The following is a 20,532-nucleotide window of genomic DNA, read 5'->3' as shown; positions in this document are numbered from 1 at the left end:
CTACTAAGTATGTCTGAACTACAGCTACACAAAGAAATAGCTTTTTTTTTTTAAATAGATATTTTATATGCAAAGTCATTTGAGAAGGCAGTTATCAAGAACTGGRTTTTAGTAAGATTAAGTTGTGCCACAAAAAAAAAAAAAAAAAGAAAAGAAAAGAAACCAAACACAGATTAAGACTGGAGAAGACCTGAAAGCATTCTGTAGGGCAGTACCAGGCATACTGCTGTAGCAAATGAACATGAAGGGAAGGGGGGGCGGTCCTTCACACTACTTCCCACATAAACATGAAGCTTTCAGAATATGTACAGATTTAAATTTGAGATCCTCCTTAAGAGTTCATCTCAAATACTAGATAACCTTCCACAGCCTTACCATATCAGATAAACCAAGTCTCAGCCCTGGAAGTTATGTAGTCCAGTGATTCTCAGGCTGGTATCACATAACTCAGATTCAGCATACACTGAGATTAGCACAGAGTTTAAAGGGAAAATGCACAAGCCCACTGTTACAAAACTATGACAGACTGGCAAATTGGAACTTGACATGTTTTCACAGCATGACCAAACACTTCAAAAGCATTGTCAAATTTATAAACCAATATAGTCTTTGACTTTTTGCATCCCTTATCCTAAAAAGGGACTTAAGCAATATTTATCATGTGAGAACTTTTACTTTGCAACTCGAACTTGGATATCAGTCAATAAAATTACTTTTATGGTGCAACTGSTTCTGCAAGTTTACCCCAGCTCTGCCTAAAATGCAGAAAAAGACAAATGGAATGAAAGTCAGACTTTTAAAAAAAGGAGTACCAGTTCCTATTGATTCATCACCTTGACACAAACTACAGTACTCTTCACTGAAATTAAGAGAGCAGTATTTAGGAGGCTTTAATCAGATGCCCTCTTTAAATATCATCTAGTAGTACTACTAGACATGTCATTCCTTTAAAACAATCTGAGCAGCTTCAGGAATACTGATAAATCCATATGGGGTAGGTAAGGGGAAGAGATTACTCCCAGGGCTCTCTCCTAACATTAAATTATTCAAGTAAATTATTCATTTTTTGTAATTACACAGTCTTCCAAATTCAACTGAATTGGATGTAGATTACTTCGAGGACTTATGTGGAAAAGTCTTTACCTTGTGGGAAGTAACACTGAAGTTTTTGTAGGAGAATCTCCGAAACAGTGCATAACTGAAAATGTCGACATTTAATTGCATTGTAGTTTTTTTTTGTTTGTTTCTAAGATGCTAAATAACATTCCTGAAGGAAGTCAATAGAAAGTATTTCATGTAACTAGAAGAGAAAAATATACATTATATTAACAAATATAGCAATGAAAGTGAAAATAATTTAAGAAAAAAGCCTTAAACACAGAAAAAGTAGTGAAGACTGTGTTCTCTCCCCACTCAAAATAAAAACCTGACATGTTAAAGGATTACAGTGCAAAAGTATTATTTTTATTATAGTGAAAGTATATTTCCCCCCACAAGCTTCGATTACATGAACAGCTTTTTTTTCTTTAAACTCTGTTTCTTCCCCCCATCATGTTAGACTGTAGTAGTACAAAAAGACACCACTGATCTACCAGTTGTCCTGCTTCTACTGTTTTTCAGCAAAACAATTGTTTTAATAATAAAAGCCCACACACATTAATACCACTTTTATTTTTCTGCATTTTGACAACAAAAGTGAAAGACATTACAATTTTCTATAGAATGGACACATTTTATCTATTTAGATTACTCAAAAGACAAGTTTAAAAGAGGAAAAAATATTAATCTTAACAGAAAGAAAAACTATTGCTTTGCTACCAGTTACCATGTTTGTCCCAAAGTTCACAGAAAGGAAAGCTTCCCCATGGCTACGGTCTAAACATTAATGTTGTACCTAGAGCAAAAAGGCATAGACTATGTTAACTAATGTCCTTAGCTTTTCATAAGTAGCACTTTAAGAGTAAAAAGTGTGATTTATTGCAGTTTTGTACTAGGCAACGAGACCAAATATCTGTATGCTGCAGACTTAAGCACATCAAAATGTATACATTCACTTTAAGTTGTTGGTTATCACTCTTCATTGGTAGTAGTGAAGTCAGCTGCTCACTCAACTAATTACACAATGTAGAGTATTTCAGCATGCTTCCACTGAGAAAAATATTCAACTGCATGAAAGAGTAGTAAAGCTCACCTTAAAGGATGAAACTGTAGCAGAAAATGCAGCAATGCCCTCTTCATGTAACAATAAGACTTCATATGGAATTTTCACTTTGAGAAATCTCTCTACATGAATTTTCAAAGATAATCATACAAAGCTGTGATAGAAAGACCTTGCTTTTAAACAAAAACTGCAAAATTCAGAATTTAGAATTACTTCAGACAACAACYTCGACCTAAAAATGTATTTTAGTAGCAAATTATATTTGATGTAAAATTTATTTTACACACATATTGCTAATAAATAAGTTCCTCTAAGACACCTGTTGCCAATTAGATTTGTTTTCAGCTCCTACAACACTATATAAGCACTAAAATGAAGTGATACATTTAAAAATGATGTTAGGCTTAAACATAGTTACTAATATGATACTAAGACTTTTACAGAAAGGCAAACAGGTTTACAGTTACATTTACTAAAAAGTTACAGTGATCTACAGAAAATGTTATAGCTGTACTTTCCCTACATGCTAAGAGATCATAYGCAGTTACATTGTTACTGCAAAATGTATTTCCCTTTATTACCTGTGTTAAGATCCTCTTCCACTATCATCTATAGAGACAAAAGTACAACCTCTTTTCTGTACAAAAAAAAGCTTTAAAAATCCACAGCTTCACATTTTACTACAATTTTGCCCTTCTCAGCTTCAAAGTTATCGCAAAAACAAATATACAGTTTCTCAAAAATGAATTTAAAGGATGTCCACATTAAAAAAATAAAGCCTACAAAAAGTTCAAGATCTAAAAAAAATGTTACTCCTATGGCAAAGTGATCTCCTACTAGTTCAAAGTCCAGTAAGTTACTGATGTCCATTCATGTTATCTTGCTTCTTTTATCCAATTTATCAGGTTCCAATCACATTATCGGTAGGTAGTCCTTGAACCGATGAGAGGGCAGAAGAGTTCTCTACAATTAAAATTAGGAGATCAAGTCGGGCGTGCCTTTCTGAAAGATACTCATTTGGCACCTTCCCCAGAGACAATATTCAGATATTTAGAGAAAGGATTTCCTTGATTAGTTTCCATAGACTGATAGACTGAAAACAAGAAGACCGAAACAACAACGAACAGAAGTATTTTTATCCACAGGGGAATGGAGCGTTCTTTTTTTATTGGTGGTTTCTCTGACTTGATGTCTGCTGAGGTACTGTATTTTGGAATATACTTTGAAGAGAAACTTTCCTCCATTCTGAAGTCACTGAGCTCTATAGGCCGGCTAGCAGCTCCTTTGATTGGTCTGCGGCAGCTAGCACTGTTAATTAAAAAAATAATTAACTGCACATGTAAGGGAGCATGTAMGGTATATAGGAAAATTTTAGTACTGGCATTTCCAGCAACTGGAGTACCCAAAATATCTATTTCTTAATAACTTACCAGTTGTAATGGCATACATGAAGTTAATCATTTAGTGCCCATGTCTCCCCTTCTTCCCCCCTAAAAAAATCCAACAGACCACATCCAAAAGATGCCCTAAACCCCACCATCCTTGAAAGTCTCAGGTGCCACATTACTTCATCCCTACCCACATACTTACTGGATGATAGAGGGGAATAAACTAYGAACTATTTCTCAACTCTCTGTATCTTTACTCATTATCTGGTCATTTTTGGATTTCTAGACTTGTTTATATTAGYCCAGGCCCTTTAAAATACTTATCTATTGATAATTAAGCCAATATACAAACCCAGAAGATAAAGTGGTAAGTGTTAAGAATTCCACATAAGTTGCCTAGTCCTTATGTGCAAAGATGTATATGATTATTTTATACATAAAAGTGGCATAGATTTAATTAATGATAAACCTAAGATGAGAGAAAAAGCTGTGTGGGGAGAAGATATCTCACAAAAGCAGTAACTGGTTCCATACATTCTTTTTAGGTTAACACTTTATGCAATTGCAGATTATGCTGAAACAAGAACACTAACTAGCATGCCAGAAGTGACTTAGAGTTGATTTCCTACTACCTAACCTTTGGGAGACTTTTTTCATATTCCCTTAACAGCAAAAAGTCAAGGTTTTGTGAAACAAGCTACAGCAGAAAAATAAAATACTTAATTACCAGAGGATTGGGAAGTTAGTGTTGTTTCATTTTCTGTTTAAATACAAGTGTAAAGAGCAACTTTATAGTCCTTCCTAGGTGCCATCCTTACTCACATTAAAATTCGTCCTTAACTGCAATAGGACTATTAAAGAAAGGTACTTGAAAATCCTCWTTGGCTTTCGAAAAGAAACCAGAAATCTATACTGAAAGATTTTTCCTTAATCCAAGAGTAGGTTTAAAGCAGTTATGCCTAGCTAAAAAAGATAACTTAAGTATTGTGAAGTGATACTACATAGAAAACTCCTTTCCATTTAACTTCCAGCATCCAGAAGTACCAGTAATCTTACTACTAGACTACTACCTTGCTTCTTCCTACCCCAAATCTAAAGAAAATGCTGTTTTGGCTAACAACTATGTGCACAAAACAAAATAGAAAATATAGATGTTCATCTCAACAGCAATTGAGCCAGAATGCAAAAACTGTTAAGAAATCTAGAAAAATAATCACACTTCCCAGCTTAAGCAGATTCACAAGGACTGATTAACAAATAACTCCACCTCTCCCACCCCAACAAGTCTCAGTAATACCTAATTCCTGTAGGTGTTGATACTTCATAAGGGAACATTTCCTTAAGAATATCCCTTTCTACTCTTCTTTCTTCTGTATGAGTTCTCTCCAGTACCTAGAAAAAAAAAAAAAGAGTTATAGGCCTAACAAAACCTCAAAACAAGAAGCTCCTGCACAGCTATCTCAGTAACCTTAACCAGATGCAATTTGTAAAGAAGAATGAGTCACCCAGTGATATTTAAAACATTTATTTCTGGGGGTTTAAAAGTGGGTTTAACCTTTGCTACTTGCAGCTGTCTGGTCACTTTTGGTATCAAAATGCATTCAGTGTTCTCCTCAGTCTCCTTTAAGATAAAAAGATATTTTGTATAAATAATGAATACACCTGACAGCCAATGGTCTAGACGATCAAAAAAACTTGACCATCACCTCTATCATGGCTGTGTTGAGCAGATCACAGGACTGTTTGCGGCCAACATGATTAAAAACACRTTGACAATGGCAGTCTGTCTCTTCTTGCTGTAATAACAATGTGCAGTAAAATACTAACAAAAAGACTTATACAATGTGAAATAATATAACACCCAAGTTTTCTCCACACATTTGTCTGACAGCTAGGACTGCAGTCACTCACTTTTTARATTAAGTAGCTGATTTCATAGAACTGTAACATCCACTAGTAAAGTAGCTTTCACAAGCGTTAATGCAAGTTTTATCTATGTGAAGCAATAAACTACAATTCAGCCAAGTATGATTTTGCATAAGTCCACAATACTATATATAACACTATAGTATTACATGTAATACAATTACATGAATTTGCAAGTGTTTTAGACAATTTTCCAGGAGATCAGAATAACTCAAGCTCAGAATTATTACTTTCTCAATAACTGACAGGACTCTTACTGCATGCTTTTTAAATTCAGACTTACAGTCTAAAGTAATCCTGGTATTCAATTCCCTAAACTAATTCAGACTGCAGTTTTTCAGGATAGGTTGATTTATAAGATCAAAGCCACACAACCCAGTTCTGCTCCATCTTTGAGCTATTTAAACAATTCAAAATAAAATATAGCATTCTGTACAGAAGAACAGCACACAAGCGCAAAAAACACTCCAAAACATACTTGGCTTGAAACAAAGAAAGATTCCCTCTTTCCCCCCACCYCTTCACAAGTTATAAATCTGAAAGGGGAAGATAAAGTAAGTTTACATTCTCCCTTTATGTCATGTGATAATACAGTTCAGTTTGACTATCATACCACATAAGCAATGACACCATCCACCCCCCTTCTGTTCTRATCAGTAAAAACATACACCAGAACCTTGTTCATAGAGTAAGCAATAGCAATCTAAGTTTTAATTTATTTACTTCAGCTGTCATCAGCGGTTTCTTTGGTGTTCTTCTGGGCATGTCTGAGAACTCACTGATTGATAGTGYAGGAGCTGCATGCTTGAAATTTCCRGACACCCTATTGACAACCTGTCAAGATTCAAAATTGTTCAGACTCAGAATTAACCAAAATATAAAATAGTGGGGGAGGGGGAAGGGAGGGAGAAGAGCCAAACAATAAAGACCTTTATGTGCATTGAATAGATGCATGTTAGGAGTTAACTCAAGAARGTTATAACAGATACTCTGAAATAAGGATAGTAAGCACATTGCTTGTCATTTCAAATAACTTTTTTAAAGCCATTTAGAAACAAAAGTTAGTTCACAAAAAAGCCAAGCTTAAAAGTAGATACTATGTTGTAAAATCTTAGATCTTTTCATTTATTTCTGTGCAGTTCTCCTCACCTCCCTCTCCCCCTCCCCCCCCAAAAAAAAAACATTAGATGGGACCTAAATGTCTACCTAGTCCCATCTCAAAGTGAGCAACATTAAGCACTATTATGGATACTGAATAAGTAGGTTCAAAGACTAATGAATACAAGAGTGTTTTAAAGAAAGATTATCTGTTTAAGACAGAATGATTCTGTCAGTATACGTACACTACAAAAAAAATATCATTTGCATATTTTAAGTATATTTACTAAGCATATTTACTAGGGTCTCGTTGCTTGTAGTCTGTATAGTTTCAGCTATGGGAGTACTCTCTGACATTACAGCATCATCTACAGGCAATTGTGCTGTAGCATCCACCTGTTTGTTTAAAAACAGAAGAAAATAATTGAATAAAATAGCCACTGGGACCTAATAGTGAGGGAGGGGGAAGAGTCTATTATAACAAGCCTCTCATCACCCTTTTCCTTGGTGTTCTTCTTGACACTCTTGTAGACTCCCTAGTAGACTCCCTAGAAAATGCCTGCAGAGGTCCACTTTTTGAAGATCCACTTGTCCAGACAGTCTCAGTAACTTCATCTTGAGAATAGGTCTATTCAAGCATCAAACACATTATCAAACACATGAAAGCCAGGTCTCAACATTAAATACCCACAACCAAAAGCCAAATAGCATGCATATTCCAGAAGCAGTATGTCTGCAAGCCAAAAAAAAAAAAAAAAAAAAAACAACTTTGATCCCAATGCATTCAGTAACATCTAGCTAGCTAGATCAGTATTGTTGAGCACAATACTTATGCTTATAGCATTATTTTCTCAGTACAAAATTGAGCATAATAATGTCCAACAGTAAAAAAGAGAACTGGAGAACTGAATCTGTTCATAGTAGTAGAGTGAGATTACTTGTGTTACAAGTAGTTGCATCAAAATCTTGAATAGTGGGTATGCCAACTTTCAGTCTTRTATCACTTGTCTACACACACACAAWAATGTATCTATAARCRTGTGCTGAAAGCATCACCACATTCTCTATTCAGGTAAGAGRCTATCCTCGCAAATGGAGATGGGAATGGTTTAGATCATTTAGGCACAGCCATCTGCATTTCAATAGGACCTAATATCCAGGCAGATTGGAGGGAGGGAGGGAAGACACATGGCATAGACACCTTTTATAGTCTGCAAAGTTCCCACAAAGAGTTAAGATTATAAAAGTTTCACTTCACTGTGGGTTTTCAAGTGATCAAGTCAAAAACAGATTACTATAAATCTAAAAAAAAAAAATGAACTACGAAATTTGAATTAATGGAAGATCTAACAATGCCTTGTTTAGAGTTCTCCACTTGTATGTAGACTCTTAAAGTTGCTCAACTTATAGTTTAATCAGAATAAAGATACAAGTTCCACATTACAGCTGCTACATATCCAGCAGAGGGAGCACAAGTATTTTGCTTTACTTTCAAGTCACTGAAATACTTTGAAAACCAAATGTTTATACACAGACCTCAATTCCAAATAGATTCTGATGTTTCATACAGAATTTCAGACATCAAYCTAAACCTCCAGTATTTAAATTTAAAGAGATCTCTGATAAAAGGCCTCCTATTCCCCTTTTACATCTTCAGACATTGGCTTTTCAACCTTCCCTGTCAAAAAAAGTGCCTTGCCTGCAGCCTCAAAACACATCTCTCTCCCCCAATTTCTGTTGGTAGGTACTTTACTTTAGARGCTTAGAAAAACAACTAACTTCAATTCTGAAGTTTACTCAGAAGGTCTTAATCAAAAACATTTTGAATTGTCAAACAAGTAGTAAGGCAGTTCCTTCATTCTACTAAWGGGGAGTTCTCCTGCTCAAAGCTGTTTGACTAAACTAGTTTTCTTATAGTAAAATACGCACTTCAGTAGATCAGTATCTCCCTTGCTCTCTAGATGTTTGTCACTTATGTTTTAGGTACCAGGGAAACCTTGCATGAGAAGTCTAGAAACACGATGTACTGAATGAGACCCATCCAAACTTCAGTAGGCTATATTTAAGGGACAAAAATATTGCAGTCTTCTACTGTGGTTATTCTTACTTTCAACTGAACAGATATTCTCGGTTTGTGATTCCACAAACATCCAAACTAAAGAAACCCCCTTAAAATGCAATACTAAGGTTTAGACACACCAAAACCACTGTAAATAATCAGAGCAAAAGTTACAATGGTGTGGTACCAAAGTATTACTTGGTATATGCTTTGAATTGTCACATTACTTACGAACAGCTAGGCTATGGATTATGATGTTACCTCAGCTATCACCTACACCTGATAAGAGCGTAGAACAGAAGTGGTATGCCACAGAACATTTGTATTTCCAGAGCCACAAAGCTGCTTGTTTTATTACCTGCATGTTCAGTTATACAGGTAGCCAGAAAAATAGGTAAGAGAATGGGAATATGGCACATCTAGAATGGCACTGTACAAAGTCTCCAACAGAGAAAGTATGCCTATATTGCAGAACTCTAGCATTTAAGTCACTTAGCCCTCCTCTTTCCTCCTCCAGTGCATCTACCAGGAGATCTTAAGCTCATAGTTTTATTCTCTGAACTTATATTCACCTACATGATTTGAGGGGAGGGGGGCATTCAAATAAAGTTTCTTTCAACTTCTCCAGTTCACTTTGAGACAGCAACTAATGCACAAAGAGCTGAGCTCACATTCATTCAGCCCTCTACTGCTACCTGACAAGACCCATATAACTGTTCAGTCTCTCAATCCCCTGGCACCAACCTATTTAAAGCCTTTCTATCTGCACTCTTAAGAGAAGAGCAATACTCAGAGACAAATCTATAGCTAAGAACCAGGTGACACAGACAGAATCCTTTCAGCTGTACATGTCTGGACTAACAATAATGCTGCAGAGAGCCTAGTAGCAACATGCTGGTCTGCTCACACCACAGCACCAACCAATTCAGTCCCGCAACCTTTCAGAGCCTTATAAACTTTYAGCCAATGCCACACAGTGAAGGGGAGCTGCAGGTCTTCTGTAGAAGTGCAGTCACTTGACACATTAAGTCTCATCTTAAGATCTGATTAGACACACACACAGTATCACCTCCATCTTTCATCCTTTATCTCAGCAAAATATACAGCTGTGTATTTTGGCWCATTTGTTAGACAAAAGCATTTGATTTTCGTGCTTTCTAGGGTCCATACAGTTGTAAAATTTACACAGCAATCAGGAGTTGAAAAGTAGTAGCTTCTGCAAACTGGGGAGTTCTTGAAGAATTTGACATTAATCTGAAAAGATCTTATTTCAAAGTAAACAAATGATACTCCTKTAACTACTTGTTTATTACAGATATAGTATTTTGGAGTTTCCACATTCCAGTTACATGTAAAAGGTTGCAAGAGAAAATAGAATAAGGACTTCATGTTATTACAGTGAAATCAGGTAAAACAAAAACTGACATGCCCTCCTCTTCTCGGTATTTTTGTGGCATTTTTAAGAGATCAATGCTCAGTCAAAGTAGTGGCTGTAGTGATCTAAGTATGTCCCTAAGGATTAGGGAGCTTAATCTATTGATGGCCAAATTTAATACCTCTATCATACTGAAGTTGACAGGGACTTCTAGATGAATGGCAGTTTAGAAAAAAGTAATCCTTAAACCACGAGAATCTTAATCAGATGCCCATTTCAAAGATTATCTTGGATAGAAGTTGCTTGAATAAATTAAATGTGTTTTATGAACTACACCTTTTGGTAGAAATGAAATCAGTTCAATTTGTACTCCTAAGAATCCAACTGAAAATAAGCAGAACTACTGAGAGTTCCATAACTTTGTGTTTATTTTTCAAGCTCACATACCAGTATGCTGCCAGCTTTAAGAGATATTCATAGCACGTGCATGCTTATACAAACAAGCACCTCCTAAGTAGGAAGGATTTAGCATTTACCATACTACAAAGYAGTGACAAGAGTTGCTGAGATACCTCAAACTACTAACAGGTCAGATTTTTTTGTCCCTCAAAGGATTTCCAGGCAAGTCTGTACTGCAGCACAATTCCACAGCTTATCGCTCAGATCGTGAATACTGTAATGATACTAGTAATCTAAGCTGAGCAAAAGGATGTTTAGTGATACTGTCACATCACAAGGACAGATCAACAATCAACTACTGAATCCCAATATTCAGTCAGCACTTCAAGTATTTGAGGTGCTTCTGCAAGATTCCTCCTTCACCAGGACAAGGGAACCAATAACACTATTTGTAAGCTAAGGGCAAAGGGTACATAGAGTCAGGCTCAAGTAGTTATTTATCTTTTCTCATCTAAGAGCAATCTTCCCCAAAACTTAAGAGGTCTACTCTAAGTACCATTCCTACCATTGTGGTTGGAGATGAAGGGTAGGAAGAAAGGGGAGAGATGCTTATTCTTCCTCCAGTCATGCTTTGAGAAACTGTTGAGTTACTTCTGGTGAATTAACTTGTTTACAAACATACAACAGGATATCAGTTCTCTTGGTTTAAAAAATCTGCCAGGCTTCTAAAACTAAAGGTGTTAGAGTTACCTAGAATTTTCCTGTAAGAATTGCTACAGAGGCTAGCAATCCAGAAAAGCAACCTTCAACATTCAAAATTATGATCTGCTATCATACAGGCAACACTAGACAAACAGCAGCTGTACAATTAGTTCACAAATTCTTCATGCTGTATTAAAGTAAGCTTTCTGTAAAAAAAAAAAAAAAAAAAAGTTGCTACAAACAAGATAGCCCACTTGGTCAAATTTGATTACGTTAAACAAGGTAAGGTGCTTAGCAAGTATACTCACAGTGAGTAGCTGTTCTAGAAGCCACTAAAATAAACATACCTGGTTGTGTTCAACAGCTCTTCTCTGCTTGAGTCCTATTGAAGCCTTTGTCTTGGCTTTTAGTGGTTCTCTCTTCTCAAGCCTCAGTTCAGTCTTTGGATCTGGGAACAAAACAATCATTCGGACAGCTGAAAATACCAAAATAACCCCAGAAAACCCGCTTGCCTTTTTATCCCAAGCTTGTGTAATCCACTTTAATATAAATGGTTTCTACAATACTATTGGTGGTTTTATTAATGTAAACCAACTTGTACTTTAACAGAATTAATTCTAGAGCCAATACTACTTTGTTACAAATAAATATTTCTTTTTTTTAAAAAAAAGTGAAATACAGGTGAGTTCTTCCACTGAACGGGCAAGAAAAGTCTTCTGAAAAATAACCTTAAGAATTATTTTAAAATACTGACTTAGATATTTCAGTTTTGTCTTTTAAAAAAACCCATATATTTCTGATAAGTGTTGACCAACCTAATAGTTACATTTAGAAATTGTTATCCAGTTGTAATTACTTTAACTGAAATGCCATCATACTATTTAATTTTGGTAGTGCAACTGGAAGTTTCCACATCACAGATCTAGGCTTTCAGTTTCATTTCTAACATAGGTACTTATACCTAAAACTCCTTTTTAATTCAAAGAGCAAGTGGTCAGCAGTCATATTACCAGTAAGAAGATGCATTATTTGCACCACCCCCTTCTAAAACTCTAATAGCATTATACCGAGAGATTTAAACTTCAGTTATTAAGGTCTCTTAGCTTCTTAAACACTATTACATAGAGCCTGTTCTTGTTCTCTCCTTTAGTGTTCGAATAGTTTGATAACTAGTTGAAGCATGCTCAAATAGGGGGTAGCTGCAAGCTACCCATGGGCCCTCAGCTGTCCTAAAAGTATCTCCCTCTATCCCCCACTTTCCAGTAATCCTAGTCAGAAACTGCAAAAAAAAAAGTTTCAAAACCAAGCCCAAATATACAAGAGAGATCTATCAAATACTCAAATTTCTATTTCAGCTTTTTCTGTCCTAACTCCAGGGAAATTCCTGAAAAAAAAAACCCAAGATATTCCCATTTAAGCATTCCATTCAAGGGCGTCTTTAAACTATACATCGTTTCTACCTTTTGAAAGATGCACCATGGCGTGTTTTCAGGATCCTTCCCCACCTCAAAGCAACATCCCATCCCTCCTCCATACTTTTTGGATATAAACTTGATATTCAAATAAAAAAACCCACATAGCCCCCAAAACCCACATCCACATACCCAAACCAAGCAATCCACCCTAAACTAAATCCAAAAGAAATATAGCATAAAAGGGATCAAATCATGCACAAAAGAAATAAAGTGACATTAAAAAGAAGTATAAAYATCTTTATTCCAGAATAGTATATGAATAGCTACTATAGACGTTGGACAAAATTCACTAAAAGTTGCAGTGCAAAGAACACTGAAACACTTAGACTGGAGAACTGTCATATCTATTCAGACATACAGGCTCAATTCTACAGGGGAAAAAATGGTCAAAATATTTTTTTTTCCCACAGAACAGGTTCYTGCTGGATCACCATGCCAATATTTTGAAGTGAAGTATATGAACATGTAGTCTACAGCAATATTTTCTGAAAGTCTCAACTAACAGTAAATTGTGTTCTCTTTAGATTTTAGAGTTCCTTCTACTGCAACTGCTACTGATATATAACTTGAATAGTTCACATTCAAGTTCTACTTCAGTCTTACCTTCTTCATTGTCACTGTACTGGTCAGAATCATTATTTCCATTTTGTCTGGTGTTCTCAGCAGATGAAGTGATTGTTGGGAGAGGCACAGTGGACTTCATCTCTGGACCATGTTCCATCAGTTTCAACAGCTTCTTCTCATAAAGTTTCCTTGTAGTAGCTGCAAAAAGGAAGGATATGCACTAAAGCCATCTTTCCTGGCTTAACTGCTAGAACTTTGCTCTTTTTTTCTTTGGGAATCTCCAAGTGCCACCACTTAGGCTATGTTTCCAGGCAGATTCCACTGCTATTCTCTTACTCCTTTATTCTGGAATTACTTCCTCCCAGTTTGACCTTTGCCATACTAGCAAATTCAGTCCCACATGTAGAGTTGGTGCAAGTGAGCAGCAAGAACAGAACTTTGTTTGCAACAACTAGCTATTACATTGCTTCACTTRATCTAATGGGACACCTGTTTAAGACTAGAAGGTATAAAGTCTAAGATATAATTCCACATCAGGACTACTCTGAAAAAACTGTAGAAGTCATTAATTTCTGAATTGTTAGCTACAAAGAAGTCTAACCTTATTTGAAATCTTCCAATAGGAAACCTTCCTTTAAAAGGAGTGGTAGTCTCTCATAAGAAAGACTCCATAACCAGTAAGAACTAGGTCTTTCATTTATCCCCAAACTTGAGTATCTTTCCAGTGACTGCTTGAATTTTTCAGAAGACTCTATTCAAATGCTACCCAAGAGAAACTGGCTGAATGGGAAGGCATACAGAAACAGCTAACAGGAAATACTATCATAATTCTCTAACTCTAGATAGTCTATCACAGGACTCCAGACTCCACTACTGGCATTTTCATTCACTCAGATTTGAAGTACACCCCACAGAAGATTCAGCATGCTAYAGGAAACCATTATCTGCTGAAGAGTTATGAAAGCAAAGTCTCTTGCCATCAGGCTACTGCACAATCTGAAAAGGTGAGGGGCTCTAATCCCACATCAYAGGAAAGTGCCTAAGGCAAGAGGCTAAGCTGGGGACATGACTTCTTCCTAGTCCTCCTGCTATAGTTAGCCAGTGCATAAGATGGAGCACAAGATTCAAGAGAACAAAAAGAGTAAGTTAAGAAAAACATTACCACACAGTGCAGCGAGCAATGAATGCTCCAGGAAAGTTCCCAACCTATTCTCAATGTTATTAGGTTATTTAATAAGATTTTTTTTCTACTTAAGTAGGCCTCAGATCTCAAAATCTGTATCAGAAGGCCTGTATTACCACAGCACTGAACTTCAGCAGTTACAAAGCTTCAGAAGCTGGAACATGCCCAGCTGGCCCAAAACACAAGAGGAACAAACTGTGCACTTGCCCACACAGCAATGCTTTAAGTCTTTTCAGTCTAAGTAGTCCAATGAAAAAAATTGGAAGTGGGAAATAAAACTGCAATGATATTGGCACTAAGCTTAATAAGCAACCATATCAGGGAAGCTCAGAGTACTCAGAGCAAAAGTTTAGAGATATATGAAATATATATTATATACAGAATATATTGAAGTGATGAATATTACTAGTTCACTTGACCTACCTACAATTGGGCCAGGATTTATCCCATACTTCACAAGTTGCTCTTGAAGATCTTCATTACTGAGCTCCGTTACATCTAGGTTATCCTTCTCCTCTGGCCTGGGTTTGTCAGTTTTCTTTATAGCTTTCTGTGTGGGAGGGAGYAGGAAAAACAAACAAAAAAAACAATACAAGACTGTTTCTAGTTAATACAGAAAACTTACATCTCTTTGAGGTCACAGAAAGGAATTAAAGTCCTAACCATAGAAGAATAACACATGAAAAAAGATATTCTCCCCCTGCTGCACCACAGTAAAGCCTACATGAAACAATTCAAATATTTTCATCTAATAAGCAAATGTGCACAAGTTTCATATTTAAAAAAGGAAACACCTACTACAAGCCCCCTCTATAGCAGAAGTCCCACCAATTATCCTGATCCTATGTTTAAATTTAAACTTCAGTCATGCAACAGGAGGGGATTTCTTCCCTATGACTGGAGAGATAAGGCTTTGTAAGTTTCTCTGTAAATTTTCTGAGGACTATACCTAAAGTCCAAATAAAGCATCATGCCTACACTCTGAGCCAGTAATGGCAAAAATCACTTGCCACAACTGCCAAGTTTGATACYGGTAGATTTAGATTGACACTGGTTAAATACATTTTTCTAAACATCAGAAAGGTTTACTATTGCTACTCTGAACTACAAAATGTTCTACTTGCATTTCTTCTTCTACCTAGTAGGTCAACACTTCTTAATCCAACGCTGTTTAACACTATCCACATTCTCCCAGATTTCCCACTATTCCCTTTCTTACCCTAGTGTTCTCTACAAGATTACATGAAATTACAGATGGGATGCAGGAAAGGCAAAACCAACACATTCACACTCCTGTCTGTCTGCTTAAGTCTTTGCTATTGTAGCTCTACAAATCCTAAATCCAACTGGCAAAACTAAGAGTTGGCAACACACCACCACTAYCTACAGATTGTCATCAACATGACCTGCGAAGATGCTATTCCTGAATTAGCAGTTTCCGCTCTATCTAAACAGAGCAATCATAACATTTGTTCAACCTGGGAAGCCTTTGTTACTACAATAGACATTTCCAAGCTCCAAGGTCTGCAAGAGAATGAGGAGAAAAGAAGAAATATGCTTAGAGAATTGCTTGATCCCAGATGAGAACAATCTTGGGATTGATTTATGACTTAYAAACAGATATGACTTATTTCAAAGCAGTGCCCCATAGTTATAGGATATAAGCAGATACAAGCTACACACCAAATTACACCTCAGCTTGGTTGCCCAGAAGAGCTAGCAGGGTCTTCCACTACTTACTAAAGATACTTATTGAAGTTTCAAATACAGTTACATTATGACAGTCCCTCACTACTAACAGTTTTTTCTAGCACTAAGACTACCAGAAGAGTAGCTGATGAGTCAACAGTAGCTAGCCAGTCAACATTTAATTGACAGGCAAGGATCTCTCAAATACTGGGTATTATATAGTTCACATAAAATAGATTTTCTTGAACTCTCGGACTGAGAAAAMCCCATCACTGAGTTAAAGAAAACTAGCTGTTGAAAAGCAACAGAATCTCCAAGAGTTCCTGTTACTTGTTAAAATTAAGAAACAGACTCCAAGCAGTCTAAAGAAAAGATATGATCACTAAAGTGTCTTATTTACACCATATCTAATCAATCATTCTATTGCTTTATCATAATAATCTGTTTTTGAAACATCTGAAATCAAGTATCTAGTACATAAAAACCAACCAACCTGTAGCTATAAAGGAGACTTTTACATGGTGTACTTTTGAATCTGTTGGTCATACTTAGCTTTAAATRGCCACATCAACTTTAACTAGCCTCTCTTCTTTTCCCCGGACTRCTAAACTGCAGGTTTTCTTGTTTGGATCTGCTCAGGCTATTGACAGCTCCACAGTGTTGTACATATCTATCAGATTAACTAAGATACTTCCATATTTCAGAAGAAAACTTGCAGGGTACAGGAAATCAATATTCCAACTTTTAAGTAAATGGAAACCTGATTTAATACATTGTTGCAGTAGTACCTCTTATGGACCACAGAAGAGGCTACACTCTAGCAGTGTACAAAAGAAAAACTACTTAGTATTGGAYTGGATGTTTTACAGTAATCTTACTAACTGCAACTAATGAGTAACATGGTCCTCCAATGTAAATGAAGTCCAATATCTCAGATATCTTTTTTTTCTTCCAAATACTGTTTCACTTTTCCTTACAGCATTACCAGAAAGACAGATCACTAGAACAGTCAGTTTCAGCAGAGTAAGAAGGAAGAGGAGGGCTACTTTTCAATATATGTTCTTCTTAAAGTTGAAGCAAATTACTTGATCTGTACAAGCAGTAAGCAACTATTTTAAATACTCACTGGAGCACAGGATCAGTCTCTAGTAGCAGAAAGAAAGAAGAAATTCATACCTTGGTTGTGGTATGACAGCATTAATCTCTGCAAGAACACTAGGTTAGTTTCTACTATTATGSTATAAAGCACCACCACACTTTCTGTGCATCACCACAGTTTAGCTATGTGACTACACTGTGAACCAGGTTGAAGATCTGGCTTTAAAAATCATCTTTGCAAATTAAGACAAGCAACAACAACAACAAAAAACCAACAACACACCCYGTCACACAGTTTCCTGGTCTAGTCACAACACAGAACAAGGAATACTTCTATTAGTGCAACTAAAGTAGCCTTACTGTGGTGCAGAAGTRAAACATTTAAAGTTGTAGTGAGTGCTAGGATTTGCCAAGTAAAGTGGTGTAGCTGACCATAATCTCAAACACTCTTGCAACACTATCCCCAGACCAATAATCCCTATCTGAATATCTTGCAATCCAAATCAGAATTAGCAGCATAAATTCTTTATATATTTTATATATATATATATATATATATAAGGGGACGGGGACAAACTCTTTTCAGTTGCCCCATATGACAGGACAAGAGGCAAAGGGCAAAAACTGAAGCACAGGAAGTTCTGCTTGGACGTGAGGGGGTGTTTCTTCACTGTGAGAGTGACGGAGCCCTGGAGCAGGTTGCCCAGAGAKGTTGTGGAGTCTCCTTCTCTGGAGATSTTCAAGGCCCGCCTGGATGCAACCCTGTCTACCGTGCTCTAGGTGACCCTGCTGAGCAGGGAGGCTGGACTAGATGATCTCCAGAGGTCCCTTCCAAYCTTACTGGTTGCTATATTCTACATAGCACTATTTGCTGGAAAACAGGAGGTGAAAGAGGATCTGCATACTTAACACTTGAGATTTGTTCATACCATACAGGTGGCAATTTCGTAGCGACATCTGTCAGACTCAGTTTCAGATAACTGGGACCCAATCTTTCAAGCAAGCATTGAACTGAATTATAAGCATGGGCCTCCAACACAGCATTCTCAGTTCTAAAGGAACAGGAAAACCAAGAGCACAAGAGAAGTTCTCCTCAGACATTGCTCCACAGGAAAAGAAAAAAAAAACCCAAAAAACCAAAAAACCCAAAAAAAACCTCTCACTAACAGAAAAGGAGCAGAAAATGAAAGTCATGAGAACTCAAACCTGGAAGCCATTCTGCACCTCATCTTTGCTCTTCCTGCTGAATAGGAATCCAAAAGCCATGAACCAAGTTAGCGAGACTTTCTGCTGCTAGGTTTACTAGTTCAGCACTACTCCACCAATCACAAATAGAACTGAAGTAACAGTTGTCCGTTCTATTATTTAATGGCTTCTCAAAGATACCATACAAAAGAAGCAGTTTCAAAACCCAACAGTTAAACAGCACCTAACTAGGATACTTGAGGCCTTTAATTCTAAACAGGTGCAGCTTCATCACCAGCAGCAGATAACCTCATTCAGAGAAATAGTAAGGAACCCCTGAGCCTAAGACAGGCTAAGAAAGCCCAAATTGTGTTAACAGAAGGCACGTCAGTTCTCCAGTTTGTACAGTATCAACAAATAACTGTATTTCTATGAAGGCAGGGGAAGAGATAAGTAACTGCATGTGCCAAGTATCAATAATAGATTTTTAACTGTCTGAAACAAACATTTTCTGCAGGAGAATAATCTTTTACCAAGTCTACTGAACTTTTTGATCTCAAATGCTTAGAAAATACTTACCAAAAGCTACATGACAGACAAAAACCATGGAAAGAAAATTAGTCATTGATAATTCAGAGATGCTAATACACTGAACTGTGAGAGTTTTACCTTTAAACCTCAGTTACCAAGTGCCAGGCTTATAATTTCCATTCTTCCACCCCCAATTACATTCCCTTCACTAGATAAAATAGATCTGCTCTGGAAACAGATGAATGCTGCACAGGTGAAGAGTCATTTCCAGGGAATTTTGTGAAACAGTGAAAGTTCAAAACAAAAGCAAATCGAGAAATCATACAAGCAGATGGTCTGGTGGTCAGTCAACCAAATGCTGACATGGAGATCTGGCTTGCATATGCATCCTTGCTGAACAGCGACATGCAGTGCTAGACTAAATTACTTTAACAGGACATTTGGGTCTAGTTTATTAGAATATGACTGCTATTATAGCAGTATATTAATAAGGAGCACTGTAAGTTGAAGAGTCTAGAACTGCAGAAGTCTGACATTGCAATGGGAAGTTCTGCCACACAAAAACTATCCTGCAATGGGAATTACTCAGTCACCTCACCTCTAGTGACCACAGCTGACAATGCTGTTAAACACTCAAACAGAAGAAAATCACCATTTAAAAGCCCACAAAAGTCTTAATTATGGTCAACTGTTTGAACACAATGTAAAACAAATTAAGAGATACAACCAAAAAGTCCATATTGAATAGATTCTCTTCCTTCATTGGGTAACACACATTTCATGTTCTCTCACCTATCCCAGCATCCAGTTTCACCTTCCACACCTCAATCTTCAAAAGCTTCTAGTTTTACTATTACCTGCCCTCCTCCAATAGGGAAGGGATTCAGACCATACAGTTACAGTAGCTACAGATATTATTACCATCATACTACTGTGATCATGAAGAACTGAGGATAGCTTTCCATTTACTTTTCTGTTTGATTTTAAAAAGCCATCTTTAGCTGGCAAGTCTCTTCTGTAGTTTCAAATAGGCCTTTCAATCCCAGGGTCCTCATTACACTTTCAGGAAGAGATGGAATATCAGGAATGAAATGGAGATATCTGATGGATCCTTTTCAAATCACAACTACAAAATATCACACAATTTCAGGAAAGATTCTTCTAGAAGAAAGCACTGATAATCCAGGTCATAAGCAGCTAAACATTTTGAGCTTTGTTTGGTAACAGTGTGAAGATGACATTTTTGGTATCTGCTTTAAAACAGCACTTTTAAAAAAGCAAAAGTATCCTTTGAGCTATTTGTCCTGAACTGGAAAATTCAGTAGACAGTTCTATCAGGGCAAGGCCCAAGTAAGCAGAACTTGAAAAGGTTTTCCCTCTCCTAGTATTTTATTGCCACATTGAGAGTCTTTTGGTAATTGAGACCATTAACATCACATTTAARCACTTCAGCATCTAGGAAAGTATCCACATTTAAAGAATACTTTCATATACTTCACAAGAAAGCTCTCTTAAAAATACATTTGGAAAAATAATTTTATTTTAAAATACAGGATTTTATGTATTTGACAGCATTTGAAGTCAAGTCATCTCATGCTGGTCAGTCTACACCTTATGTATATTGAGGGCTTTTATATTTCTTATTTATCACACTACAAAACATAATGATCGAGTTTCAGAGAGGTCAGATTGGCTATTA

At 36.6% G+C, this 20,532-nt stretch overlaps 1 protein-coding gene across 4 annotated transcripts in view; it reads right to left on the bottom strand.

The window, feature by feature from the left end:
• Nucleotides 1-1,652: 1,652 nt before the first annotated feature.
• TMPO (thymopoietin) overlaps nucleotides 1,653-20,532 on the bottom strand; it is a 23,224-nt gene continuing 4,344 nt past the window's right edge. The window contains exons 2-11 of one of the 4 annotated variants that reach the window (XM_085321274.1): nucleotides 14,754-14,880; nucleotides 13,187-13,345; nucleotides 11,456-11,556; nucleotides 7,070-7,201; nucleotides 6,874-6,969; nucleotides 6,199-6,309; nucleotides 5,256-5,345; nucleotides 5,105-5,170; nucleotides 4,847-4,941; nucleotides 1,653-3,469 (exon numbers count right to left, since the gene is read on the bottom strand). In XM_085321274.1, coding sequence (XP_085177400.1) covers nucleotides 3,175-3,469; nucleotides 4,847-4,941; nucleotides 5,105-5,170; nucleotides 5,256-5,345; nucleotides 6,199-6,309; nucleotides 6,874-6,969; nucleotides 7,070-7,201; nucleotides 11,456-11,556; nucleotides 13,187-13,345; nucleotides 14,754-14,880 — 1,272 coding nt within the window. In that variant the 3' untranslated portion in view covers nucleotides 1,653-3,174. The remainder of the gene's footprint in view (nucleotides 3,470-4,846; nucleotides 4,942-5,104; nucleotides 5,171-5,255; nucleotides 5,346-6,198; nucleotides 6,310-6,873; nucleotides 6,970-7,069; nucleotides 7,202-11,455; nucleotides 11,557-13,186; nucleotides 13,346-14,753; nucleotides 14,881-20,532) is intronic. The other 3 variants (XM_085321275.1, XM_085321277.1, XM_085321276.1) reach the window with 3 other exon arrangements.

Source organism: Rhea americana, unplaced genomic scaffold (assembly GCF_003343005.1).
Source record: "Rhea americana isolate MKP2758 unplaced genomic scaffold, rheAme1 scaffold_69, whole genome shotgun sequence".
Classification (NCBI taxonomy): Eukaryota; Metazoa; Chordata; class Aves; order Rheiformes; family Rheidae; genus Rhea; species Rhea americana.
Note: the sequence above shows the minus strand (reverse complement) of the source record. Positions and strands in the feature narration are given on the sequence as shown.